This window comes from Ornithodoros turicata, chromosome 1 (assembly GCF_037126465.1).
Source record: "Ornithodoros turicata isolate Travis chromosome 1, ASM3712646v1, whole genome shotgun sequence".
Lineage (NCBI taxonomy): Eukaryota > Metazoa > Arthropoda > Arachnida > Ixodida > Argasidae > Ornithodoros > Ornithodoros turicata.
The window spans coordinates 131,005,730-131,033,688 of record NC_088201.1 but is presented as its reverse complement, the minus strand read 5'-3'; the positions used below and the strand labels follow the sequence as shown (position 1 = coordinate 131,033,688).

Sequence of the window (27,959 nt, the reverse complement as noted above, 5' to 3'; positions counted from 1 at the left end):
TATAAACAACGAGATTTGGCCGAGGCAGACCACACTTAGGGACGACGTTTGTGTCTTGTTGACGTTTGTGTTTGTGTCTTACTTGTTTGTGTCGTCCCTAAGTGTGGTCTGCCTCGGCCAAATCTCGTTGTTTACGTCGTTTACAGATCGCCCTGGCCGTGTATGAATGAGAGAGTGAGTGAGAAATATGTAAGAGGGAATGGGAATAGCGTGGTTGGTTGTCCGTCCCCCCCTACTTGCGGCACTTAATGGCTCATGGGAAACGGCGTGCTGGTGTGGTGTAGTGGTAGCATATCTGACCGGAAATCAGATGACCCAGGTTCGATTCCTGGCGTCAGCGCCTCTTTTCCCTGAGTTGTTGCATTCGATCTACTCAACTCTGTGGCGGAGGGCCTTGTTTGCAAGTGTAAGGGCTTACCGAAGCTTGGTGGGAACCGGGTGGAAGGTAGACCAGTATCAATTCCCTATTTTCACGGACGTGCACATAACATAAAGAAAGTAGGTGTCAGACATAATGTTTCTGCAGTGATCTCAGCCCCTTGCAAGCTGTATAGTATTTGCTCGAAGGTGAACAAGCGGCTAAAAAGACAGGTGTGTAACACTTGGTGTGGTTTATAGTATTCCATTATCCTGTGGAAGAGTGTACATCGGCCAGGCGGGCAGGTGTATCAACGCTAGGTTATGTGAGCACGCGACGTTGTTGAAAGGGATGCCCCCGTCGGGTCACTTGGCATTCGATTGTGATAGCTGTGGATGCTCGCCTTCCTTTGATAAAACTGCAATAGAAATTATACCCCTATCACACGGCATTTTCAATGCGGATTGAATCCGATCCGCATCGAGTTTCTCAAGAGCGTTCGCTGCGCGATACTGCTACACGGTCTAACTCTATTCGTATCGAAAGGTTGGCCTGTCGGCAGGCGGCGCTAACAGCCTCGAGACAGTACGCTGTGACAGAAAAATATGTTCCTAAAAAAGTCGAGAATAACCGCATCCTCTTCCGCATTGTGCTGCTTACTAAGGCTTTTCGGGGAGCGCGGTCTCGAGTGTGGTGTAGATTAAACAAATCAGCAACCGCAGTCGCCCCTCATACCTAGACTAAAACAGTAACCGTGAAATGCCATGTAATTCCGTGTAATGTTTTGTTTACCACTACAAATTCGCTGACTTCGAGGATGCCAATGGCGGCCTTCAAGCTGTCTTGAGAATCTCAATCCCGTTTAACGAACTGGAGCGCATTAAGCAGGATTGGAGTTCGATCCTGCTCGAAAGTGTCCGTGTAGCAGCGCCGGATCCGCATTGAGCTCGATGAGCATTGGCTCAATGCGGATCGAAAGTGTCGGTGTGTCAGGGGTGTAAGAAGTTTCCATACATGAAAATAGGCAAACTAGACCAACGAGCGATGCCGAACATTATGGTATCAATTCGAGAAACCGGATTCCGGATGTGACTGTCACTTTCAAAGTTACAAAAAAAACCCGTGCCGGGAAACAAACAAAAAGATGACACAAAACACAGCACAGCGTCTTATATAAGCCGTTTTATAATATGAAATAACGAACAGCCGAATTTTTAACCACGTCCGAACTGAGCGAACATTCGTCTTTTGAGCACCTAAGGATAGCCTACACTCTTGAAACGGTCACTTCTAGCAGAGGTAAAAAATTTATATACATTTTTACCTGCAAAGGTGAAGGAGACACTCTTAAAACGGTAACATCTGACGTTACATATGAAACAGATAACTCCTGCTGTAGGGGTTACATAACGGGAAACGAGCATAGAAGAAACTCACTGGTGGCCAGAGCTTACAGACAGCGTTATGATCACCCGCAGGAGTTACATGATCACAATGCGTTTGATGTAACCGGTAAATAGACTGTTACACAGGAACACGTAAGGCGTAAGGCGATTTTGTGTGCGCTATGTGAGTGGAATAGACTCAGGTTTCTGTAGCCCAGACAAAGTAGTCACACCTTATTTCATAAAACTCTGTGCACGAACTTTACCGCGCACACTGCCTAGAAAGAGCAGATTTGCGAATTAGTTTTACTGTATTTTCGGCACACTTTCTGTCTGGACAGCCGAGCGCATCCTCGTATTACGCGATCGATGCTCGGGTAGGCTAGCTACAGGTCATCCTATACCATTTACTTTTAGAGGTAAGTTTTAAGAGGGTAGGTCAACTCCAATGCTGATATTCCAAGCCCTCAGCGACGTATGTAATTTATCATATGAACCACCCGCATCACTCCAGGACGAAGGCAAATAACGTTGCAATAGCGTATAATACTAGGTTAGTAAAGAAGAGGAAGAGGAAGACATAATTCAGCCATTCTGCACGTAGCCTTTGTTCATCGTCCTGGGAAGAAGAAGAAGAAGAAGAAGAAGAATTTTCCTGTGTTACCCAAGACGCTCCAGCAAAATGGGTAAGCGGTATGCTTTCTAATTACATTCGTGAACCAGCTACACTACACTAAATAGGGCAATGGGATATTTCTGGCATTGTTTTGAAAATACAGGTTCTGGTCAAACTAATTGTTAGCCTATTCGTATTTGGCACAGCGTGCTCTTTCTGGAGACGTAGGCGTACGAAGGTCAATATACAGGGTGGGTGGGAATAAAGTAGCATAGTAAAGTAACATAGCATAGTAGCATAAGGTAACATGGCGCGTAGCCTGCATACCGTATGAATTTTCGGCGCCGCACGCGGTGCATTTTTGGGATGAAAACTGAGAAACAAAAACGTGGAAATTAAATTCTGCGCAATAAAATCGTCAGCAATGCGAACTTCTCTCCGTGTATTTCCAATGGGACATGGCTGTGGTGCCACCCACGTAGAAGCGAAACGAGATCTGGTACGCCTAGCGGTAGCCTACGCAACTGTGCCTTGACATCCACATTGACTTCTGCATAGAAAAATCGAGATGCACGGAGACCAACGTTTGCATGGGTAACTTTTTTGTTATGTGGAGTTTGGATACTAAGGCTTTTTCGTTCGTTTTCATCGGATAAATACATCGTCCCGCGCCATGGAATGTTCATGCGGTAAGCATGGAACGCCATACGTGCCTAAACGTGGGGTTAACCTATCTGCACCCACCCTGTACGTTTGCGTTTCGGAGGCTTTGAAAAGAGAACTTCTCGCTGAAGAGAACTGCTCGCGCGCGGTATATCCGCATCCGATCCGCACACCGGAGAAAGTTCTAAATTTTCATCCGAATCCGCAAGTATCTTGCGGATATCTACTTCCATCAGCGGATAATGCAGGGCTCTAGTTCGGACTTCATTGGTGAAAATTTGCTGCAACCTCGTAATCTGAAAACATTTTCAGATTATTACCAGGAAGTACCTCAGCAATTGTAAGTATGTAAATGTAGCGGTATTACGCTATTTATTCTAACGACCTATCCCCCTCCGACCATCGGCTAATTCTGCCCCGTACTGTCATTACAGCTCAGAGATGTCCGGCTTGAATGAAGAATCGGCTCTTCCAATACAAAGCTCCGTGAGTGTCATTCAGACGCAGGATGAATCAAGAAGTAGAAAGACGACGCTCATCTTCTTTGCCATCTGTTTACTTTTATTCCTGAGCCTCCTCATTGGAATTGTGATCTGTAAGTCCTGATCTTCGTTGATACATTTCCGCAATACCGCCATAAGGCTATTCTCATCTCACCAGTAATTGCTCATCAGCGAACGATTATTTTACCTTTTGCGAATGTTCTGCGTATATGATATTGAAAAGAAACGCAGCACGGTCATGATACGCACAAGGCTGGTACCTGAAAACCCTTAGGCTTTCAGGAAGTGAAAACAAACGTAGGGGCATTTCTATATTTAACTCCACAACCAAGGTATATCTATACTGGTAGCGAAAACAAGCGTAAACACCAAATCGGACCCATCGGCAAGGATACCATCGCGATCCTCGGTGTTGGTAGTAGAGATACAATCGTAAACAAAAACGTGGGCATGGGTTGTGTGTGTACTAATAGATTATTCATGATTTAACTTCAATGCAGAAAAACTTTCTGTTGCCCTTGTGCACATATTACGAAATCATCTACCACCCGAGTACATTTCCGTATCCTGCTCCTTTGCGCATGTGTCACAGTGGGCGTGGTTATCCGTGCATCTCTGTATCCGTGCTGTGTGTCGGTGCATTGTAAAGTGGAGGTCGTAACTCTTTTTGGTCGAGGTTTGGAGGTCGTACACGTAACAGAAAGCGACGTTCACATCTCGGAGCTGCAGACCAAGATTAACACGTGTGAACAGGTGAATACAATGATTGCATGTATATGTTACATATAGTAGTATAGTACATATTCTACAATATGTACCCTGTTGCTGACCCCGCGAAAAAAAAAAAATCATGGGACGAGCGGCCATGATAGCGTGAGTGTTAGCAGGAATCAGCTGTGCACCAACGATGTCATGTTTTGTTGCAGTGGACCTATATAATGGCCACTCATTGAATAAATGCAAACGTCTAATCACTAAGTGTACGTCTAGCTCTAGGTGAGAAATGGACCTTTAGTGAACCATCCAACTTTTGTATGGTCATCACGATGCCCTTGTGTTTGGAGTTGTCAAAATCTGTTATGATTATATGTATTTCGAATTGATATGTTTCATTAAACCTCATATGATTTATTTTTCTATGTTCTCGTCTGGTATTGTTGGCTGGGTGAGATAATACAGCGCAAACGAAGTGCGCTAACGTAAACGTGCCATGACTAATTATGCACTACTTATTATCCACACTGCTGACGTCACCTTTGACGTCAGTTATTTACAATCATCGTGGTCGGCGCAAGGGATGGATGGCGCTGCCGGTCTCTATCATGGCGTCATTCTGAAGACACGGGGGCCTACGGGAGTTGCGCTACCTGTTTACATATAGTTTGCCACGACTGCCAACAACTTAGGTAACTGCATTAATCTGATGCAGTTAAAATGCAGATTAAACTCATGTCTTAACATACTCCAGTCGCAATTTTCCATCTTCAATCTTTTCACAGAGGAAAAAATGACGGAGCTCAATGTGTTTGTTTTACCCTGACGTCACTTGATTCGTCTCGACTGCTATCGCTCCCTGGTTATCCACGAACAGAGTATGAGGCTCTTTTATAAATTAGCTTGCTCTTAGCGCTTCAGTAAGTTGCTGTAGCCAAAAAACTTATTTGGCTGCATGACACCCCATTGCAAGGAATTCCGCCTCTACAGTCGATAAAGCGGTTGTCCCCTGCTTGCTGCTCCAGGCGACAGTTCCTTCAGCCATAGTGAACACGATACCGATAAGAGACCGTCTGTCCACGCTGCCACGTGCCCAGTCTGAGTCAAAAAAGCCTTCACGCCATTTCCTGTTCTCTGGAATGTTAATACGTAGTCCTCCGTTTGTCTGACGCGGCGCAGAATCTGTTTCATGCCTTTCCAGTGTTCTTCAGTTGGGTTCACGTTGAACTGACTCATGTACGCTGCAGAGAATGCTAAATCTGTAGTCCTCCAACTGCTTGGCGGTATTTATGAGAAAAAAATGCATTCGTCGTCCACCCTTCTTCGGATATTTTCGGGAACCTCTTTCCTGGGTCCAGTGGCGATGAAGTTCATTTTGCGTCTTTCATCCCGAAGGTATTCACGATATCTTCGGCGTGGGCTGCCTGGTCAATAGTGATGTTGAGTTCCAATGGCTGAGTCGGAGCAAGTGGCAGACTCGGCAATGGAGCGGCTTGATCAGGCCGAGAGCAAGTGATTCGAATCTGCGTCTGGAACACTTGCGACCGATTTCGAGGTTAGGCCTGGCCAATCTCCCTTGGTGGATGACTGCCAGAGACGGAGGAAGAAGAATAAGAAGGTACTCATGTTCCATTATATCGCCATGTTTTGCAACATCAAGGCCCTTCTAATCTCCTAACGTTGCCATTGTAATGTCTGACTTATCGCTTCCTTCCTGAAACAAAATCGCAAACGTACGACGCGAAACACTAGTCACGGCGAAGACGCGTTGCGAGGCGGCCACGTTGGCGAAGCAGAGACAGGAAATAGAAATACGAAGCACGAACGACAAGTGACACGTCACACAGTGTTCCGGCTGAATCTGTCTATTTTGGCGGAGGAGTCTGGGCTGCTCCCTTGAGCGACCTTGGCTCGAATGCCGCTCCGAAGCTCCCATTGGAAGACTCCGGAACTGTTTCCAATCTGCAAATCGAACAGATTTGCTCTCGGCGGAGCAATTTGCTCCGGAGGCGCTCCGAATCTGCCATTGGAATTCAACATGAGTCTGCCAATTTGGTGACGCTGAATTCTCATTGACAGTATGTAGTTTGCCGCACCAAGATCTTCGACTTCAAAGACGTTCCTCATATTATCCTTGCACTTCCTGCCATTCTCTGCAAGAATCAATATGTCGTCCACATATACTCCGACAATAATGCCTTCTTCCGTGTTGAAATAGACACACGGATCTGCTTTTGATCGGTATAAACCCTCACTTTTAAAAAAATTGTCCCGTCGAATATTCCACTCCCTTCGTGACTAACGCAGTCCATATACAGTGAACCTTCGTTAGTATGACCATGGTCGTTCGCGAAAAATGCGAAATTGTCATATTAAAGGGGGATATGCAGAGGTTTCACTACATTGTTCCCCAGGAGTATGGTCGCAAAACGCGTATGTCAGATTATCGGGGGTCATATTAATGAAGATTCACGGTAAACTCTTCTTCAGAAGACAAACGTCGTTCATTTTTCCTTCATGGAAAGTGACAGGTTGTTCCATGTATGTGGTTTCCTTCAAAGTACAATTCAAGTAAGCTGCAGTCATATGAACCTCGTGCAGCGCATCCCCATTCGACTGCTAAGTGCTCACGCAAGTAATATGCGATTCGTCTCCAATTTTAAAGCTGGCGAGAAGGTTTCGTTGAAATCTACTCTGTCAACTTGGGGGTATCCACAAGCAACAAGTCGAGCCTTGTACCTTTCTTGTTCTCCGTTTTCCTTGTACTGTTTCGAAATACCCACTTGCACTTCACGACGCGTCGGTACTCTGACCTAGGAATTACTTCCCATGTAGCGTTCCTCTTTAGGTTATCAAGCTCCTTCTGGATGACATTCCCGTAGTCCCTTTCATCAGGCACAGACAGAGCTTCTTTGACTGTAGTGGGATCTGGGATAAAGTCACTGCGCTTGACTCCGCAGCAGGAGTTTGGTCGTGGCTTGGATGCTAGTCGCTCTGAGCGTCCTGGAATATGGTTTCTATTTGTTTGCGGAGTGTTTTCATTATTTTCTCCAGTTTGAAACTCGCAAGGGTTCGCCGCACGTGTACTGATATTTACCTCCTCCTCGCACGCTGCTTGCGGTCCTATTACATCATCATCCTCATGGTTAACAAATTCAACTCCGTCGTCGGTAGCTGTGTTTTGAGACGCTGCTGTAGATTTCTCATTGACATGTGCTCTGGTTTTGGATGGAAAACTGTTTTCGTGAAAGAGTTATTCCAGCTCAATCGTCCCAGTCGCGTGGCTCGACCATCGCGGATTTCCGAGAAAAACAAATTCTAATGTTGCCAAGATTGGGACATGAACCACACAAAGTATTTTTTCCCGGAAGCGCGTCGAATGGCCGCTAGGGGGCTTTGAACTCTCACACATATCAGTAAACCAGGGCGCGCGCGAGCGCGCACTGTGCGAGTGCGGCTTCACATTGGTAAAAAATTCAAACAGGACTGTCTTCACAAAGCCTGGTACTGCACCGATCGACACTCGTTCACCGCGGGTCATTCGCATGGGAGCGTTCGGTGAAATATCCTCTAAATCCACTGTTTTGCAATTTTTTTGCGGACTAACTATTAATGAAATTTCCAACAACTAATTTTTTACAAGTTCAGACCTGTCCAAGTAATGCGCAGAAAACGTTTGAAGCTCGAATATCGCACGGTTTTTCTTTAAAAAATCGTAAAGTTGCGTGTTCAAGCAAAATCCCGTAACTTCGTTGAGCCGCCCTGAAATTCTGAACATGCTGTGACAGCGAAACCGGCTCAGAACAGTAGTCCAATTTTCCAATAATAATACAAAAAAATTCTGATTCCTCTGATTCCTCTCTGAATTCCTCTCTGATTTGAATCTCTGATTAGATTTTCTACAGAAAAAAAATTCTCAGAGGTGTGTTTTGTTTAAGGCACGCAACGATTTTTTAAATTTACCCGGTGCCGCAGGCGGCCTGCAAGGGCAGACCTTGTCTCAGCCGAAACACGTGCGACTCGGGGGCTTCTCTTGTACTTCTTTGAACAAAAAGAAATTAGGGCCACCAACAGCGACAAACCTGGGCTCATGTACCGCGATATTGACGCGACATAATGAGTCTTCCGGTGGCCTCTACCCCTGTCACCGTGAGGGACACTCCCGTGTGGACTGGACTTCCATGAGCAGCTGTTGCCTTCTGTCGGACGAAAGACCTTGGTCAGCTAATCCTTTGGCGACGAAGTGGTTCCACCACTTCCTCACTCTAGCAACGGGATTGTTTCTTGTTGACGAAGTGGTTCCACCACTGGTCCACCAAGTGGTTCCACCACTTCGTCACCAAGCAGCAATCCCGCTATTTGTCATCGCTGAAGAGTAAGGTGCCACCAACGGAAGCTAGATTTTGCAGAGAACTATAGCTAGAGAGAACTAGCAGAGAGCTAGTGCTAGATTTTCAAGAGAACTATAGCTTTATCGCACAGGACGCCCCACAGTCATTCCATTGGGAAAACACCCAAGCGACCATTCGCCCAATTGTGGCACACTATGTCTCCGATATCGACGGGAGCCTGTTGCATAAGTCGTACGCCATAATTTCTGATTGCATAACGCACGATACCGCTACCGTCCACACGTACATCGAGGTGTTCCTATACAGGCCTTCCTTCCTACTGTGGAGAAGATTGAAAAAGTACACTACTTTAGTGACGGTGCTGCTTCGCAGTACAAAATAGAGAAGAACTTTCTGAATTTGTGCTTCCACGGCAAAGACTTCGAAATCAGTGCAGCGTGGAACTTTTTCGCCACGTCTCATGGAAAGGGACCATGTGACGGAGTTTGCTGAACACTAATAAGGTTCGCAGCTAAGGTAAATTTGCAGAGGCTTCATGGAGAGCAAATTCTGTCATCACATCAATTATTTTTGTGGGCACAAAAAGAGTTAAGGGACATCACGCCACTGTGAGTCTGCACAGACGTCGTGCAGAAGGAGGGGCAGTCTCTGTCATAGCGTTTCGCAAATGCAGTTCCTGTTCCCGGCACTCGGAAGCCTGTGTCTAACACGCACGTCCGGGCATCAGTGACGTCAACGTATACCAAGAACTCTGTGTTCAATGTGTGTAGGGACTGTAGCAACGAAGAGGTGACAGCGTTAGTACTTACGTTAGTATTTGCGTTATCCCACGCCTGCACAACTGTAAATAGACCAAACTAAAAATGAAGACAAGTAGTTGTTGGTGTCTGTGGTTTCTGTTCGAGTTTTGTTTGAGCTAACGTAGAAAAGCTTGCTCCCTCTCCGCGTACTGCGGCTGACACAAGGTCAGCCCTTGCAGGCCGCCTGCGACACCAGGGTAACTTTAAAAAATCATTGCGCGCCTTAAACGGAAAACACCTCTGAGAAAATTTCTGTTATGATTATTCGGAAATTGGACTACTGTTCTGAGCCGGCATCGATGTCACAACATGTTCAGAAATTTCAGGGCGGCTCAACAAAGTTACGGTTTTTTGCTTGAACACGCAACTTTGCGATTTTTTTTAAAGAAAAACCGTGCGATATTCGAGCTTCAAAATTTTTCTGCGCATTACTTGGGCAAGTCTCAACTTGTAAAAATTAGTTGTTGGAAGTTTCATGAATAGTTAGTTCGGAAAAAAATCGCAAAGTCAGTGGATTTAGAGGATATTTCATCAAACGTTCCCATGCGAATGATCCGCGGCGGACGGGTGTCGACCGGTGCAGAGCTAGTACCAGGCTTTATGAAGACAGTCCCGTTTGCATTTTTTTACCAATGTGAAGCCGCACTCGCCCAATGCGCGCTCACGCGCGCCCTGGTTTACTGCTTCGTGTGGGAGTTCAAAGCCCCATAGCGGCCATTCAACGCGCTTCCGGGAAAAATACTTTGTGTGGTTCGTGTTCCCATCAATGGCAACATTATAAATCTTTTTCTCGGAAATCCACGGTGGTCGGGCCACGCGACTGGGACGATTGAGCTGGAATGAGTCCAAAGACAACATCCCGACTCACGAAGAATCTGTCGTTTGTCCAGTCCCACAGCTTGTACCCATGGGCGTACCGAGAGGGGGGCAATGAGGGGGGGGGGCGTGGCCATTCCTGGAACTACAAGGTCGCTTGTCAAAATTGTGCACTCTTTAGTCATATGTCATAATGATTATTCTCAGATGTCATAATAGGAACCTCTGGACACCCACACAGTGCGAAATGTCCGCCTCCAGAAAAAACGTTTTTTAGGGGGTGGGGGTTTTACGCTTCCCCCCATGGAAGCTTTTTGCCCCCTCCCCCCATTGGAAAGAGTCCTGGGAATTACCCCTTAACGCCTTCAGGTAACCAACAAGTACACACTCGACTACTAACTTCGCTCTTTTTCGCCGCTTGTTATGTACAACCCAAGCCTTGCACCCGTAAACCCTATAATAGTCTGTGTTGGGTTCTCTTCCTACCCATAATGTTTCTGGGGCCAGCCCATGGACAGCTTTTACAGCTTTTGACGGACACTTCTTTCTTATATGAGCTACTGTAATAATAGCATCCGCCCAATGGGCTTTGGTGAGTCCTGACTGGATCAAGAGGCATCTCGTCATGTCTAGTAACGGGCCATTCAACCTTTCTGCAACACCGTTCTATTGTGGTGTTCCAGGAACTGTCAGCTGACGCCACATTTAGCATTCTCTGCTGCCTGCATGAGTCAGTTCAACGAGAACCCAGCTCAAGAACACTTGAATGACGTGAACCATATTCTCCGCTACGTCTAACAAACGCGAATGGCTACGTATTAACATTCCAGAGAACACGAAATGGCATGAAGGCTTTTTCTGACTCAGACTGCGCAAGTGACTGCATGGACAGACGATCCTTTAGCGGTTACGTGTTCACCATGGCTGGAGCAACTGTCTCCTGGAGCAGCAAGAAGCAGACGTCAACGGCTTTATCTACTGCAGAGGCGGAATTCCATACAATGTGTCATACAGCCAAAGAAGTTCTATGGCTACAACACTTTTCTGAAGAGCTGGGAGCAAACAAGAATTTTATAAAAGAGCCTCATACTCAGTTCGTGGATACCCAGGGAGCGATAGCACTCGAGACGAATCAAGTGACGTCAGAGCGAAACAAACACATTGAGCTCCGTATTTTTTTTTTTTTTATGTGAAACGATTGACGAATGAAAATTGCGACTGGGGTATGTTAAGACATCAGATAATCACGCTGACATCATGCCGAAGGTCCTGAACAAAAAGAGAACTTTTCAGCTTTCCGAGCAGTTAGGTTGTCGTTTGTTCACGGAACACTGGGTGACGGCACACTGAGGGGAGTGTTAACAATATTGAATATGTCGTTCATGGGGGCAGCACATGTGTGTTTAATATCGCATCTTTATCAGCTGAGTGATGACCCAGCTGCGTGTCTCGTGACACGTCTTGTTTCATTAAACCTGCGTGAGCATTACCTAGCACATGAGTGGTACAATTTGATGTACGTTACGATGTTTCTCAATATTTCTACGGTTTGTACGTAGCCTTCGTCTCCTTTCTCTCGGGTTGCCCAATATGCTAAATTTCTCAACCGAACATTATCTCGCGGGGGCTCTTTTAATGAAAGAGATATACTAAAACTCAAACCTTTGATTGCGACTTTCTTGAGCCGGTTTCGTTAATTGAAGAACTCACAAAGCTGCTTTGGTGAGAAGGTTGACTTCAGCTAGTGATAGGGCATAGATAGACCAATATGTTAAATTCGAGGCTCTTGCGTGTCTGACGTGACCAAACGTTTATGAAGAGTTGATATTATTCAAATCGACAAAACGCCGTTGCCAGTTTACCACCTTTAGTCATTCATCTGTAGTCATGCGGCACCAAACAATCCAATTTTTATCCCCTTTTACGGTTTCCATATTTGCTTTTTCTTTTTCTTTTTGCTTAACATTCTTGCACGTCGTCCATGGTGTATGAGTGCAAAAGAGGGACAACAAAACAGAGGTGAACAGAGACCAGTGGCGGTCCCAAGGGGGGAAGGGGGCGGTCGCCCCCTCCCCCAAAAAAGCATAGCTGGTCCAGTTTTCGTCTCTTTCCCTGTGACACTGTAGACTACAACATACTTTATGGTGGGCACTATACCTAAAACGGATTACCAGTGATAGTATTTCGTCCAAGAAAAGGTTGAGCCCGTGTCCAGAACCCCTCCCCCCCTCTTCACACCCAAATGGATAGCGACTGGCTAAAGGCTCGCAGACGCCCCCCCCCCCCCCTCCCTAAAGTACTTCGCTGGGACCGCCCCTGACAGAGACAGGCTCTTAGTTCCAACTAGATTTATGGGATATACGGTACCAACGAGCCCAACAGTACTTGTATGGAGTACAACGCATTCGTGATGAAATGAACCATAGGTATCAACGTGTCACAACTGTTTAAAAGCAACAGTTCGGTAACTAAATATAAGGGAACGCTGTCGCGTGTTTACACACACACACACACACACACACGCCCGCGTGATTGAATGAATAAATCAACTAAATAATGTTGCGCAATTGAAGGAAATCATGCTCTCGCGTAGCATTAGGTCGATGGTATAGTATCAAAACGAAGAGAGCATGCCCTACCTCGGATGCATTTCCTGTTTATATTACTCCTGCCGCTAATTTAAATCGAGCGCTCCTATCCATAGATCCATAAGGTCTATTCGATTTCATTGCACTCCCTGAACTAGTTCAGGCAATGCGGCACCTTCATATTCGTTTTGCGAGTTACCCTCTACACTCTCTTATTCGTTTTGTAGTGGTGCAGCACTACTTCTGGACGAGTGCACGGCCCGCATTTTGCTGGATAGGAAGTGCAGTACGAGTGCATGTGGAGCAGACGACACGGGTCCACGTCGGTGGTATGGATGTTAGTACCGTGACGGTTTCTTCCTGCAGCAAGACAGTGGACATGTGTGCGATGCAACAGTCAGTGAAGCTGCATGGTAGCGATAAGCGCGTGGCTAATTTGCGACCTAACGAAACTGATTACTCGAATTCTCAGCTGCACGGGAAGCATTAATTATTACGCTTGTCTTCACTGCGGCAAATGACGCGAAGTTTGCAGCGGCTGAGAATAATTCTTTAATAAAGATATAGAGAGATGAAGAACCAAGTAGGAAAACAGGATGAGTTGTGTTCGTAGTGTCTGCAACAATGTCTTCGTGACACGATCCGCCCTTCCTTTCGAGCGAGCAGGTAGAGTGCCTGACATATGCACTCTACTTGCTCGCTCGAAAGGAAGGGCGACATGTCCACTCGCTGCCTGCAGCTGCAGAGCCTTTACAAATGTATACTCGAAAAACTGCTGAAACGAATGAAGCACAACACACACCAACAGTGTACAGGGTGTCCCAGCTAACTGCAAACACATTTTTTAAAAATATATAAACACTTTTTGCAAGATGAAATCAATTGCAATATAGCATATGCTGAAGGGCACTCCCTAGGAGGGCATTAGCAAAGTCTAAAGTCAATGTCTTAATTAATTTTTATTAATTAACTTTTTAATTATAAAAGCAACAAAGTTGTCCCAATGAGGGCATCTGTTCCTTTAGGTCACCTGATGTCGTAGCCGTTTCCAGAAGAAAAATTCGTTCCATAGATCACCCGCAAAAAATTCGTGAAGGAACGCCATTTTTTTATTTATTTTGTTCATTGCGCTTTTTAGAAGACGCGTCTTTCCTTCACCCCCAATGTGAGATGGAGAAAGAGCACACTATCGCCTCTCGCGTCCTGGAAAAAGATCAAAAGGAAACAGAAAATGCAACCCAAGATAAGGCCAGTTCCGATAGAGTCACCCGATACATTTGTTTTTGTTTTGTTTCCGCAAGTTAAAGCTCATCTTCGACGCATGAGGCACTGTACTCCTTTCCCATGTCACATTGGGGATGAAGGGAATTGATTTCATCTTGGAAAAAGTGTTATATATATTCTAAAAAATATGTTTGCAGTAAGCTGGGACACCCTGCATATGAAAGGAAAAGCAAGCACAAAGAACATTGCAGTGGCCGCGGTGCGGACGGCAGACGACAAGCCTTCTCCTGCACACGCTTCTCCGTTTTGGTAGCGACCGCGCAGCGCTAGCGCTGAACCTATACACTTGCACTGTCTCAGTCGGCGGCACACGCGCTTGCACCACGTCGGCGCTCCACTGAACAAGTGCCGGAGGTGCAGGACAAATCGAAGAAACCTATTTTGTCAGTGGTACTCGTGCCCTCTGCACTCTTGTATTCGTTTTGTAACGGTGGAGCACTAGTTCTGCCCGAGTTCACGGCCGGGCTGCACCTGCTGGATAGGAAGTGCAGAACGAGTGCAGGCGGGGCAGACGACACGTCTGTAAGGCTGACTGTTCCTCGATATGCGTGCGATGCAATACCAGTTGCATTGTCGTGAAAAACACGTGGGCAGCGATAATGAAGTCATATCTGCTACCTACCGAACAGATGATTCGAATTTTTGCCTGCACGGGAAGCATATTACACTTGTCTTTCCTGTGCTGGAAACAGGTGCAAACTTCGGAGCAGCCGGTAATATTTTTCTTTTTGGACACGTCTTTTCCAGAGGACACGTGTTTCGCCGTGTTTGCGGCGCGTCGGCCCTGGGTAGCTGCGCATCGTTCCGAATTGGCAAACCAGGGGTCACTCAGCGAGCGATATACACCTGGGAGGGTGACTGAGCACTTCTCAATGCCACAGTGCAAGCCAGTGAATTATAATGCAGGGGGAAAAGCCATTAAAGGCACAAATAAATGATGCTAGACGTGTTTGTAATTCAAACTTACAGATTAACATGGCTTCTATGGCTGCACGCAGAAAAACAGATACTCATGGAACGATGCGGCAGCACCAGAGGACACGTGTTTCGCCGTGTTTGCAGCTCGTCGGCCCTGGGTAGCTGCGCATCGTTCCGAATTGGCAAACCAGGGGTCACTCAGCGAGCGATATACACCTGGGAGGGTGACTGAGCACTTAATGTTAATCTGTAAGTTTGAATTACAAACACGTCTAGCATCATTTATTTGTTCCTTTAATGGCTTTTCCCCCTGCATTATAATTCACTGGCTTGCACTGTGGCATTGAGGAGTGCTCAGTCACCCTCCCAGGTGTATATCGCTCGCGATAAATATATATATATATATATATATATATATATATATATCTATATATATTACAGACAAGAAAAATATATATATATATTACAGACAAGAAGGACAAAGTAGGAAACACAAGAGTCCTATTCGTAGTATCTTCCACCAATGTTCCCGTTGTAGCCGGGAACGACTGCGATCTTCCTTCTCTTCCGCTTGCAAATATAATGCATACGTCGACAACTCCTTGTTACTCCTCAACTTGTTACTCTCGGAATCCATCTGCTGCAATTCTGCTTACAGGTATGGAGCCATACCAAACACTTATACCATTGGCTAGTGAAGTGTGTGGGTTTTCCTTCCCTAAACCCCACCGAGGGGTTATTATTGCTTACATGCTTATCGCTGGGCGGCAGATGTGCTGATGTGAGTTCTCCGTTCACTTCCAGTCCGCGGCGAACACCCCTGTGTCTCTTTTTGCACGCCCACTTCTTTTTAAGCTGTTCCGGGGAGAGGGGGTCACGGCTGTCGCTCTTCCCTGCTGTGCCGATAAGTCGCCACCTTGTGGCGTCCACATCTTCCCCTCGAAAAAAAAAAAGCTTAGATGTCCAGGAAGTCGGGAAGGTCCAAAATGCGTTCATCTTGAACGCGGACCCGGACCGGTGTCCCAGTGAGAAGATAGGGTTGGTAGCGCCGCACCAGGGCCAATGCTGCTTCCAAGTCTTGCAGTCCAAGCATGGGAGTCGCTGCGGTTGCTTGCTGCTGCGCACGGGTGAGGTGGAGAGGCCCCGCCCGATGCGCTTCCGGGCAGACTTGTAGCACCCCACAAAGACGACAGAGGCGACTCCTCTCTTCTGGGCTACAGATGGCCGGCGGCTCAGTGGGGTGTCTATCCTGGAGGGTGAGTCCTTGGAAGGGCTCTGGGACCTGGGCGACTGGGTCCCCTCGAAGAGGACGGGCCTAGTCGCGCCACCGTCTGCGGGATACGAAGGAGACACTGGTGTCCAATCGCAGAACCGTCCAATTTGCAACGTGACAGGTAAGGCGGTTGCAAGGAGTCGCACCATAGGTGGGCGGACGGGCGTCGTGGCCCGGGGTTCGGCTCCGTTGGTCCCGTGGAGTGCGCGACCTCGCTCGGGGCCTGCATCAGAAAAAAAAAAAACGAAAAACGTCACCTCGGTCGCTTACGTGGGCGAAGGCTATAGCAGGTAATCCCAGGAATCCCGCCCTGGGCAGTAGTCTCGCGGGGGGATGGTTGACCGGCCCTAGGTGGACTTGAGGGAGAGCGGGCTTGCGATGCTAGATCGTGGTCCTCCTGCCCCCTGCCGTTGTCCGAGATGCGCTGGCTGAAGGTCTTGTACGTGGACGGGGCCCGTTTCCTCGTTGTCACTGCAACGCTCGAGCCTGTAAGTGACCGGAGTTAGCTGCGCGCTTACCCGATAAGGACCGTTCCATCGATCAGCGAGGGAGGCAGCAACGCCTTTCGCTACATCACTAAGTGGATGTGTTCGCCTTAGAACCGTGTTCGCAACGTGTTTTCGAGGGGGAACACAATTTCCCGTCCGAAATTCAAATAAGCCGGGGTAAATCCTGTCGACTTATTTTCCGTCGTACGAGTGGCAAAGCCAAGCTCCGTAAGACGGGCTTCCCAATCGTTATGCCTTTCCGTAAAAGATACCAACATCATCTTGATGTTGTGATTAACCCGCTCAGTTATATGTTCGCCTGAGGGTGATAAGGGGACGTCTTTACGTGACGTATGCTCAACGCAGACCAGCTGTCGACAAACACCTTACATGTAAAGTACGGGGCGCTGTCCGTGATGAGCTGGGGTGGGAATCCAAACCGGGAAAAAACGTCCAGCAGTCTGTCCCAGATCCGAGCGGACACCAACTTCCGCAGCGGGTAAAGCTCAGCCCACTTCGTGAAGTGATCTGTAACAACTAACAGATACTGGTTACCACGGGGACTTCTGGGCTAAGGACCCATTATGCCACATGCGACTATCTGCAAAGGTTTCTGGCTAACAATCGGTTGCAGCAAGTCGGGAGGCTGCCCTCCACGCGGCTTAGACTTCTGACATATCACCCAGCTGCGTGTATACCGCAAAACATCCTGTCTCATGCCTGGTCAAGTCGCGATACGACACAACTTAGAATAAGTCTTGCTGCCGCTACCGTGACCCGACAATGCAGAACCATGGAAGTATTTGAGGAATAACTTACGTAGCTTCCTTGTAACTACGATCCGAAAGGGGCTATCACCAACCTCCTCGTCGTTCGCCTGGGGAATGTACAGGACCAGGAGACCATCCTCGCTCAGCTGATAGGAGTCGTACCTCTCCTCAGCGTCTTCTGTGCCTTCCATGTTTGCCGCTTCCAGGCACCTTGACACACGCTGACAAAGGCCGTCGGTCCTCTGCGCTTCCAGGATGTCGTTCCTGCTTACAGTCTGTCCCCACGTGAGCTCCTCCTCCGTGATGGTCTGGTTAACCGCGGCCAAAAGCTCTTGCGGAATAACGACGTCCTCAAGGGGCAACAGTATTTTCAACAGTTTTGCAACAGTTTCAGCCTTATTTGAGGTTTCCTTCCGGTATTCCACCGAGAAGTCGTATCGCTGCAATGTTAAACTCCAACGTGCGAGCCGTCCGGCTGGGTTTTCCAACCGCTTTAACCAGGATAGCGCCGGATGGTCAGTTTGAATAGTGAATTTCGCACCATCCAAATACATGTCGAACTTATGTAGTGCGAACATGATTGCTAGGCACTCCTTCTCCGTCACGCTATAATTGCGTTCGGGAGGCGTCAGCGTACGGCTGGCAACTGCCACGGGCTGGATTTCACCGTGATGCTATTGTAAGAAGACTGCACCAAGGCCGTAATGGCTCGCATCTGTTTGAAGTACCAATGGGCGATTCAGGTCTGGGAGATACATGCGGGTAGTTTCCGCAATCAATTTAGCGAGAGATGTAAACGCCTGTTCCTGCGCTTGAACCCACGACCATCGTCCTCCCTTCCGCAAAAGCCAAGTTAGCGATTGCGTTAGGTGTGCGCATCGCGGTATAAACTGTCTATAAAAGCCAATCATACGCAGGAAGCGCTGTAAGCTTTTAACATCCGTCGGGCGGCGGTACTGAAGGATAACCTTTAGCTTGTCCTCGTTCGGCCTGACCGTGCCGGACTCTACCTTGAACCCGACTAGACCGATGCTGTTGGTAGCCAACTGCATCTTCCGGGGATTGACAGTCAATCCTGCAGCTTGTATGCGTCCTAACACCACTTTCAAATGACAAAGGAGTTCCTGGAATGCATGTGAAAAAATTACTACGTCATCCATGTACGCCATAGCGAAATTGTATTTCGCATCGCAAAGCAACTCGTCCATCACTCGCTGAAAACTAGCGGGGGAATTAGACAGTCCAAAGGGCAGTCGGACCGCAATGCTTTACCGAGCATGCGTCGCTGGTCTGGGCTTCCTGGAAATCGTTTCAGGGCGCCCCCCAAAACATCGGGTACGACTGTCGCTATTAGGTGTTCTGCTCCGGAAAATAGCTCAACGGGCGTAGATTGTCCAGCTCCGAGATTCTGTGTCTCCTCACCGGTCCGGTTCTGCTCCGTTTCCGGCGTCGTCCACTCCATGAAGGGGTAGAAGGTAGTACCGCTTGCATGTTGGTAGTCTCCGCGACGTAACTCCAGGACGAGTCCCATCCGGATAATGAAGTCGCGTCCCAGGATCATCACTCCCGCCAATCCAGGCAGGTCCACCAGCGGTCAAAGTGACGTACAGCTCCTCCGGCTCGTACCACTGCATCTGATGCGAGCCTTAGGAAGTCCTGGATGTCCGTACGGAAATGTTCCGCTCCCGGCATCAATCGCAGATGGTCTCACCTATCAGGGATGCAGCCGCTCCAGAGTCCACCAAATCTGCAACGTCCTTACCCAGACCGCGCGCCACGGTCAATAAACGGCCAATAAACGGTCCGATATTGCATATGTCATCCTGCGCTCGAAATGCGAGCGGGACCGAGGCCACTACGTTATCAGACAAGATAGCATGGTTAGAATTCGCTTGCCTCTTATCAATGTTCTACGCGGCCGACGACATAACTGAGTCATTCCGCCGTCGGCGTCCCGGGTTTCCCTGCGGGGGCTGTCTGGGGTTGGTAGTGGTCTGTTGCGGACAATTACGACGAAAATGACCGCGTTCGCCGCAACCGTAACTACGGGGTTGTGTTCCAGCGTTATTACTTTCCCGAGAATCGCGCCTGTCCTGCCGCGGTGCATGCCATGCATCATCGGCTTCGCGCTCGCGCGGCTCTGCTCGTGCCGACCTCGCTCGGTTCCTTTGCTCATATGCAAAAGGATCCAAAGCACGATACACCGGTCCGACGGATGAACCGCCGTACATTCCAATAGTCCCGCGGGGTTTAGTTCCGCGTCTGGCGACTGTCTCTGCACGTTCCATGCGCAACTAGGCTCCAGTGTTTGTTCCGGCCTAGGCGGTGGGCGGTACTGCAATTCCACCAACAAATCTTCTTGGATGACGCGGACTTCTTTAGCGAGGTCATTGAATGAAGAAAAGCTTCGGCCCCGCAAGTAAGGCTTAAAACGAGGGTGACATTGGCGAATAGCGCGGGCCATTTTCTCGCTTTCTGTCGCGAGCGATTCAGCTCTGCGATACAGCTGTTGGATTACCCGGGTATATTCCAACAGGCTCTCCTCAGCGTGCTGCGTTCGGGTCATGAGTTCCGCATTTCGTAATCTGGGGGCGAAAATTCCTCCCGAAACAGCCGTTGAAATTCAGTCATAGAAGGAAATGTGGGTTGAGACCGGCGCCACACAGCAGCTGAGCTTACCAATGCAGTGGGTAATATCCGGCGCAGGACGGCTTCGTCGGTTGGTCCAACGGCTGTCTGGTAAGCCTCCAGGTCAGCAAGGAAATCTTCGACGGACTTGGCATCGCTGTAGCCCGAAAATGTCGGTACCGTCAGGTTCAGGCGTAGCGGGGGTTCCGAGGACTGCTGGGCAGCGGACGTGCTACTGGGGAGCTGCCGCGACAATAAAGCGCAGAGAGCTGTCATCTGCCGAAGCAGGTCCTCCGCTACTGGAGGGTCGTCCTCGTAGACGGGCTCGAGAGGCTTCTTGGGCGGCACGGCCAGCAAATGCACACTCCCGAACTACAAATAAAACAGCAAAAGCTACAGCGAGCGAAGGGCACGGGCGACAAATGCTACAAACAAGACTGCCAATGCACTCGCTGTCAGTGCCCTCGGGCGTGCGGCAAGACGGGTCGGGCCCCACGTTTGGGCGCCAATTTGTGGGATTCCCTTCCCTATACCCCACCGAGGTTTCCCTGGCGTCCCGTCTTACAGCCTCCCGAGAACACAGACAAAACAAAAAAATGCAGCAATACAGCTTTTATTGCTTACATGCTTATCGCTGGGCGGCAGACGTGCTGACGTGCGTTTTCGGTCCAGTCCGCGGCGAACACCCCTGTCTCTTTTTGCAGGCCCACTTCTTTTTAAGCAGTTCCGGGGAGAGGGGGTCACGGCTCTCGCCCTTCCCTGCTGTGCCAATACGTCGCCACCTTGTGGCGTCCACAAGTGAATGATGCATAACTCACACAAACAGTATATATGAAAGGAAAGACAAGCGTAAAGAACACGACAGTGGACGCGGTGCTGCCAGCACTAGCCTCCACCTGCACTGCCTTGTTCGTTTTGGATGAACTCGTGTTGAACCTACACATCCATTGTCTCAGTCAGCCTCGCATACTCTTGGCGCCACATCAGCACTCCCATGAACTAGTGCCGGCTGTGCGGACCAAATCGAAGAGACCTACTGTCTCAGTCGGCGGCGCTCGCGCGTGCACCACATGGACCTTGCACCACAGACCTTGCGACGGACCCAACACGCTCATTTGTTTCCGTGACAGCAGACGACAGTTTTCTTCCCTGTAATTGAACTTAATTTGTGTTTGTACTTTTGAAGCAAGGCGAAATAAAGCTCTTTTCCAGACGAATTGTGTCGTTTGCATGACTCCCTTCTTTCTGCAAATGCTGTCGTCTGCTTTGTTACAGGATCGCGCCTGCCGTGTTATCATGTCGTCGAGACCGCGGTGTCCAAATTTCACACCGAGAGAGCAACAGAAACTTCTAGATATTGCAGAAGACTACATAGGTATAATTGAAAACAAACGAACAAATGTGGTGAGAGTGAGGCACAAAAACGAAGATGGGAAACTATCGACCGCCGTTTCAATTCAGCACCAGACACAACCTGCCGGGAGCCACGGAAGCTCAAAAAGTGTTAAAATCTTAAAAAAAAGGAGCAGCAGGCTGATAGCACACAACAGAATTCAAACTATACTGATGGGCGTGGGAGAAGGGGACTTGCAACTGGTGAAGGAGGCTGTTTCTGTGAAGGAGGTGAAAGAGAAGAATGAGGAGGTGTTTCTGGTGCTTGCGTGTGAAAGTTGTGCCTCAAATAGTCCAAGAACGTGCAGAGTCGCACTTTTCGTCAAGCGGAACCTTTGCCTAAATGCCTCATCATCCAATGTGCTGAATGGGTCATTCGTGGGCACATCTGCCTTGGCATTGCTTCCCTTGGCAGAAGAACGTCCTGTAGATCTTGAATATTACTGTCTTCAGACTAGAACCCAGACAAAAGCGCAGTCATGTTGTTGACCAACAAGAAGTCGCAAGACTACCTCCATCTGTTTTGTCGTCTGCAATCGCAGCTCAAGCTAATTCATAATGATAAACGGAAGCCCTTTACCTTACCTTACCTAACCTTTTACCTTAGCCAAGAGTGTTTCAGAAATTTCATACAGGATTCCTACTGGCTAACCCCCTTTTTCAATTTCTGAAACACTCATGGCTAAGGTAAAAGGTGTCCATACCTTATATACAAGAAGAAGCACGATAGGTTACCTGGTCGACCGGTGTCCATACCTTATGTACACACTATGTCACACAACTTGAAAAATGTGGGAGAGAGACATAGAGTACATGTGGTCCTCTCAGCGCCAGTTAAGTTAATAACTCTGTGTGGTAAGGTGAATGGTTCTTCTATAAAAAGGGGCTGCCAGATTTTGCACAAGAATGCATCGGTTGAATGCCGGCAGACTATGGTATATCGTATTCCGTTAACATGCGGGAGTGTTTACATAGGCCAGACTGGGCGCTGCATTAACACAAGACTGAACGAACATAGGGCGTTGGTCCGGAGCACCACTCCATCAGGACACCTGGCTCTTCACTGCAAGACCTGTGGGTGCTCCCCGCTATTGAATAATACCACAATAGAGGTTGGGTTCAAAACGCGCGTTGCTCGGGAAATTCTGGAGACCTTCTTGATCGCAAAGTCAGAGGAAGATCACTGTGTTAGCACACCGCCATTGTCACTCTTATCAGCCGAAATGGAATATCTTGGAACGTGCCCGGATCGCAACCATCATGTGTTGAGCAGCTAGTTTTTCTGTTTTGATATTGTGATAAGGTGTTGTCACATTCCTTGTGTCTTGTTTTTGCATTTAAATGTGTGTTGCAAGTAAACTTCTGTTAGTTGAGAGTCAGCAGTTCGTTTGTGCACTTCCTCGTCCGTGTCCCTGGCTGCGTTCCGTTAATCATTATGTACAGTTACCAACTACCCCGCATTTCTGCGCTCGTTCAAGCTAATTCGACAGCATGAAAAAGACCGCAATTGATGAAAATTTCGTTTCTACATTACAAAATGAAAAACGTCCAGGCAGCAAGTGTGGAAGACTACAGCTATTTATTACATGAGGACTGTACGATATATCGAGTCATATTCCCCGACAACACACTGTCATCCCAGGGATATCCTAAGAGCATCATGCAGGGACGGGGGTGACATCCCCAGTAGGGTGAATCTGATCCTCCAATCATCCTCAACATGTAATGTTGGCACTAATATAGCGCCCCCACGGTATCCTCAGAGCATCAACAGACGCTATGTGAGGACAACTTTAGAACAGCGCCAGAGCGCTTCTCGGATGAAACATCTTTTCTATTTTTCTTGTGCTGGCGCATTCAACCGTATCAATTACACACACACAGAAAACACAGAAAACAGTTGCATACCGATTCCTTTCATATTCATTAACTGCCGCAATAAAATTTGGCTGCTCGTTCCTAGCGCTTTCCATAGCGGAAAATAAGTGCGGCGGTTAAAAACGAAGCAGAGAGATATATAAAAGACATAGAAAATCCTAACCCGAAAGGTACTAGAATTCTCTTCCGAAGCAAAAATAGATACTATATGTTGCTTGTTACGCGACAGCACTGCTCGCCTGCAACACAAAATGAATGGTGAGCTGTCGATGTTTCTTTCGATTACGCAAAGAAAAAATACGCCCGGCGAGGAATTGATTGAAGTATCAGCTCTGAATCACTGCAAAGTCTATGTTTGTTACTCCTTTTGTTTTGAGACATTCAGATAAGACTTTTGAATGTCAAAAGCAGTGCGACAAAATCGCGCAATTCTGTGCTTTCCACGAGAAATGCTCCATGCATCGTAGACAGTCATCCTCTTCGGAGGCAGAGAATTTTACGCTGGACCACCCTTTGTTTCAGCAAAATGTCAATCCGGACCAAGGATCGACCTAAAAACAAAACAAATGCATTCAGGGAATCTGAGCAGGTAAACTAAACAAAGTAATATTTATCGTCCCGCTAGCTACCCACAGCGACAGGCACCGGGCGTTCCTGAATGACTCTTCACGGACAGTCCTTGAGTGTCATCCTCAGGATATTCTGGGGATACACCTCGAAAGACGAGGACACGATGACAGTGGGGACATCCTGAGGACCGTGTGCGTTCTTGGGGTTGTTGGTCTGCATTCGTCTGTCTGCATAACATCGTCTGCGAAAACTCCCGGGTTACAGAAGTGAACAACTTTCGAAAGGAAAAGCCAGTGTCAGAGTAATTAAACACTAATTACGCGGCAAAAGTTAATTTAGCAAGGGCTACCGTACGTTTGGGCAAATAGTAGTGACGTAGAGATCGTTCCGTTGCCACTTCTCTCACCCGGGCCCAAATCACAGCACTTCTACCGTGCACTGACTTATTTCACTTGCATTGGTGAGCTGGGCGGTGTACAGCAGTTCGTAAACCACTACATTCACATACGAACACAGGCAGCCAACACGGCTGCTCACATATGTTTAGCTACCACATCTGCGGCATTATTTTACACAATCTGCGCTCATAAAACATGAGCGCGCGCACACACACAGGCACCTCACAGCAGTCACCATGGCCGCTTACACGGAACCATTACAAGGACTTGAAAATCCACCCATCCTTCTTGTCAGATGCAACTGTATCAACAGAAGAACCGTCGACACTATTCTTCCTCGTAGTAATGACAGAAATCCATTCGTTGTGGCCTCCGCGCGACTATTTCAACAAATAATCGAGGAAACAGCTAACGGCATGAGCGCGGCTCCTCGCCCTGAGGCGCCGACGAGGGCTAGGTACGTTCGATTAGGCCTGCACTGCCTGAACCAGTTCCGGTGTTGCTGAACTCGCCCGTTCGTTTCGGCAGTGAAGCCAAGCGCTCCCTGCACCGTCTCGTTCGTTTCAAACCAGTGCACGCCAAGTGCAGCCCTAGTGTAAGGAAACTCTGCACTCCCGCAGGGGTCAGTTCAACGGTAGTGCAGAGTAATGGCGGCAATGGCAGCAGACCCCCCGACACAAGGCAAATAATATTCTCGAACCAAATTTTCGAACGTATCCCGAGAGAGCCGGAAGAGACGTTTGAATTCGAAGTCGAAATAACGATTCACTATAGGTACGTTCGATTAGGCCTGCACTGCCTGAACCAGTTCCGGTGGTGCAGCACTCGCCCGTTCGTTTCGCCAGCGCAGTCGAGCGCCCCCTGCACCGTCGCGTTCGTTTCAAACCAGTGCACGCCAAGTGTAGCCCTAGTGTAAGGAAACTCTGCACTCCCGCAGGGGTCAGTTCAACGGTAGTGCAGAGTAATGGCGGCAATGGCAGCAGATGACATAAGGCAAATAATAGTTAATATAAATTCTCGAACGTATCCCGAGAGAGCCGGAAGAGACGTTTGAATTCGAAGTCGAAATAACGATTCACTACAGTTTCGGTGTACATTGGTACACGGTTCGTGTCAGTTCGCAGAAGATTCAACGCTATCACGGTTACCAGGTCGTCGAATTCTTCGTCCTTGCTGTCAGAATCCACAAGTTCCATGGCTGTTTGCACAATTGTTGAACAGTACATTGTGTTCGAAATTAAAAAGCAACAATGCACATGTGATTGAAATGTCGCGCTCTTACAATCTGTAGCGGTGTTAAGACTCGCGGAGAGCAGAAGGCCTGCACTAGCGCTGCACTTAGATATTCGTTTCGCGGCGGCACTAGTGTTGCACCGTTGAACTCGAGCTGGCCTAGTGCTGCGCTAGTTCGCCCGGAACTGGTTCAGGGAGTGCAAGTCTAATCGAACAGACCTACTGTGTCGCAGAGTGGAGGTTTGATACGAGTTTGACAGCGGCGGTAGTGTTGAGCGCGGTTGGTGCAACGCTCCGAAACTGGAACCGAGCTCAACTAGCTCTGCGAACTCTGTTCTGCGTTGAGCGGCCGTTGGTGCTACCGGGGGTAAATGTTCTTTACCGGTAAGCCGTCTGATGATCTAGCTGTCTGCAGCCTTCAAATGCAAATTAAGTTGCAGGTGGGACCAACCGGAGAGCAAGGTGGAGAGCGCGAGAAGACTTATGATTCCCACCTGTAGTTTGAAGCGCGGGAGCGCCACACTCCGTAAAAGCAAATGTCCTCTTTAGTAAAATGGAGCGCGCTCCTTCACGCTTCCCCTAAGTTTTTACAATTGAATTCTATAGCAGCGTTGATGTAGCAGCGTTCCTGCCGAGACGTCACTGTTCGCAACTAATGCTCTTTGTTCTTTCCACTGTCCTGTGTGAGTGATCAATATGGCATAAACGCGCCTAGCGTACGTCTATTTGCCATATCATTCCATATCTAACAAGTGACGCTTCATTAAGTTCACACCTGCCTTCACTTTTCAGACGTCACTACTACATCAAAGAGTAAGTAATTTTTTTCTATGAATTCATTTACCCATTCCTGAAAGACAAATCGCATTTCTCTGTTACAGCAATTAATCCGTGATGCCGATGTTGAATGCCGTCACATTTTGCCAGAGTATAGAAACGAAGTACAGAATACAGTTTGCAGTGGCCGCTATCTAGTGACAAGGATTGATTAGACAAGAATGGATCTCTACACATAATTTGACAACCACGGATCTGTTTTTGCTGGCTCACAACGTAGAGAAATCATGCCTACAGAATTTTCGAGCCCATTCGGGCCCTGCTACGTGCAAGAAAGTGCCAAATACCTGATATCACACTCTTGGTTGGATGCCTTCGACGGTAACTTCACGTCAAACAACTAAATTTATTAATATAGGATGCTTTCTTGCGCCACTCAACGTGGAATTTCGGTGGCATACGAGCACTGTGCCACGGTAGTGGCGCCATATACATGTAAAGCCTGCCACTATTAGGCATCGATAAAATCGGAGTAGACGTCTAACCGGGGTGCTTGAAGTCGAAAAAAAAAACTTTAGCATTGGGAGCATAGACAAAGAAATATAGGTGTTGACGGGAGGCACACTTTTCCCACGGCATCAGTGGAGACCCACGTACGCCGCTCGTACTCACAGTTGTTTGCGGCTCTAACACGGATACCCACGTGACTCTGTCTCTCGCGTGACCAAAACTAGGCGGTTGTTGCCGCACAGTCTATTATTATGCTTTTTTTATACTGCAACTTATCCGAAGTTTATATGTTGTGCGGCAGCTTTGCTGAAGCTTTCTTGTCTACTGACATAATTTAACGAATAACGTATCGCCGCACTACAGTGCTCCCACAGTCTTACAAGGTGGAGGGGACTGGACCTGAATCACAGGCTGTCACTTTCAGAGCACCCAGGCCACCCCCGGGAAGTTTTTTTGTCTGGCAATAACAATGTTACAGGCGATATCCTGAGAATAGCGCGCTTAAAAGTCAACTCCGGAGGTACCTGGACTTACTGAAACTGCAACGATATTCTGGAAGTCCATATCGAACTGTGTCTGAAATCACCCTTCATTTCCAGAAAATGGCCCAATATTTTAAATAATCGTAAATTAACCATCCCGAAACACACGTGGGGGCCGCCATTTTTATGACGGAATTGGTTTAGACGGTCTATACCGCTCACGCAAGCGATATCAGTGTTCTTCAAGACACCCTCCCTCTCTATCGAGCATAGGAGAATGTAAACAAGCGATGGTGGCAGGGAGCGTCTGCTCGATCGACGTAGGCTCCTTGATCGCAGTGTCTTTCTGTTTGTGGGGTGATTTACAAATGCCAAAACAGGTTGTTGATACCACAAGTGCGCTTAGGATTCGTTCAATTATGCCGTCGCGTTGGTGGCCTGTGGCTAACTGGCGAAGAGCACCATGAACGTCACCTATTATCCACCGAGCTCTGCTACGCCTACATACGAAATATATGTTTGGTGGAATTGTAGTTAGCTTTGATAAAGTAAGTCAATTGCTT

The 27,959-nt window shown here is 48.0% G+C and overlaps 1 protein-coding gene and 1 non-coding gene across 6 annotated transcripts in view; both read left to right on the top strand.

The window, feature by feature from the left end:
- The first annotated feature begins 269 nt into the window (after positions 1-269).
- On the top strand, positions 270-340 carry Trnas-gga (transfer RNA serine (anticodon GGA)). The gene has a single exon. It is a non-coding gene; the product is annotated as a tRNA-Ser (tRNA).
- A 2,009-nt stretch (positions 341-2,349) lies between these two features.
- LOC135369020 (uncharacterized) overlaps positions 2,350-27,959 on the top strand; it is a 142,337-nt gene continuing 116,727 nt past the window's right edge. For 3 of the 5 annotated variants that reach the window (XM_064602633.1, XM_064602650.1, XM_064602641.1), the window contains exons 1-4: positions 2,350-2,429; positions 3,335-3,362; positions 3,457-3,617; positions 26,420-26,440. In XM_064602633.1, the coding sequence (XP_064458703.1) occupies positions 2,426-2,429; positions 3,335-3,362; positions 3,457-3,617; positions 26,420-26,440 (214 nt within the window). In that variant the 5' untranslated portion in view covers positions 2,350-2,425. The remainder of the gene's footprint in view (positions 2,430-3,334; positions 3,363-3,456; positions 3,618-26,419; positions 26,441-27,959) is intronic. The other 2 variants (XM_064602625.1, XM_064602658.1) reach the window with 2 other exon arrangements.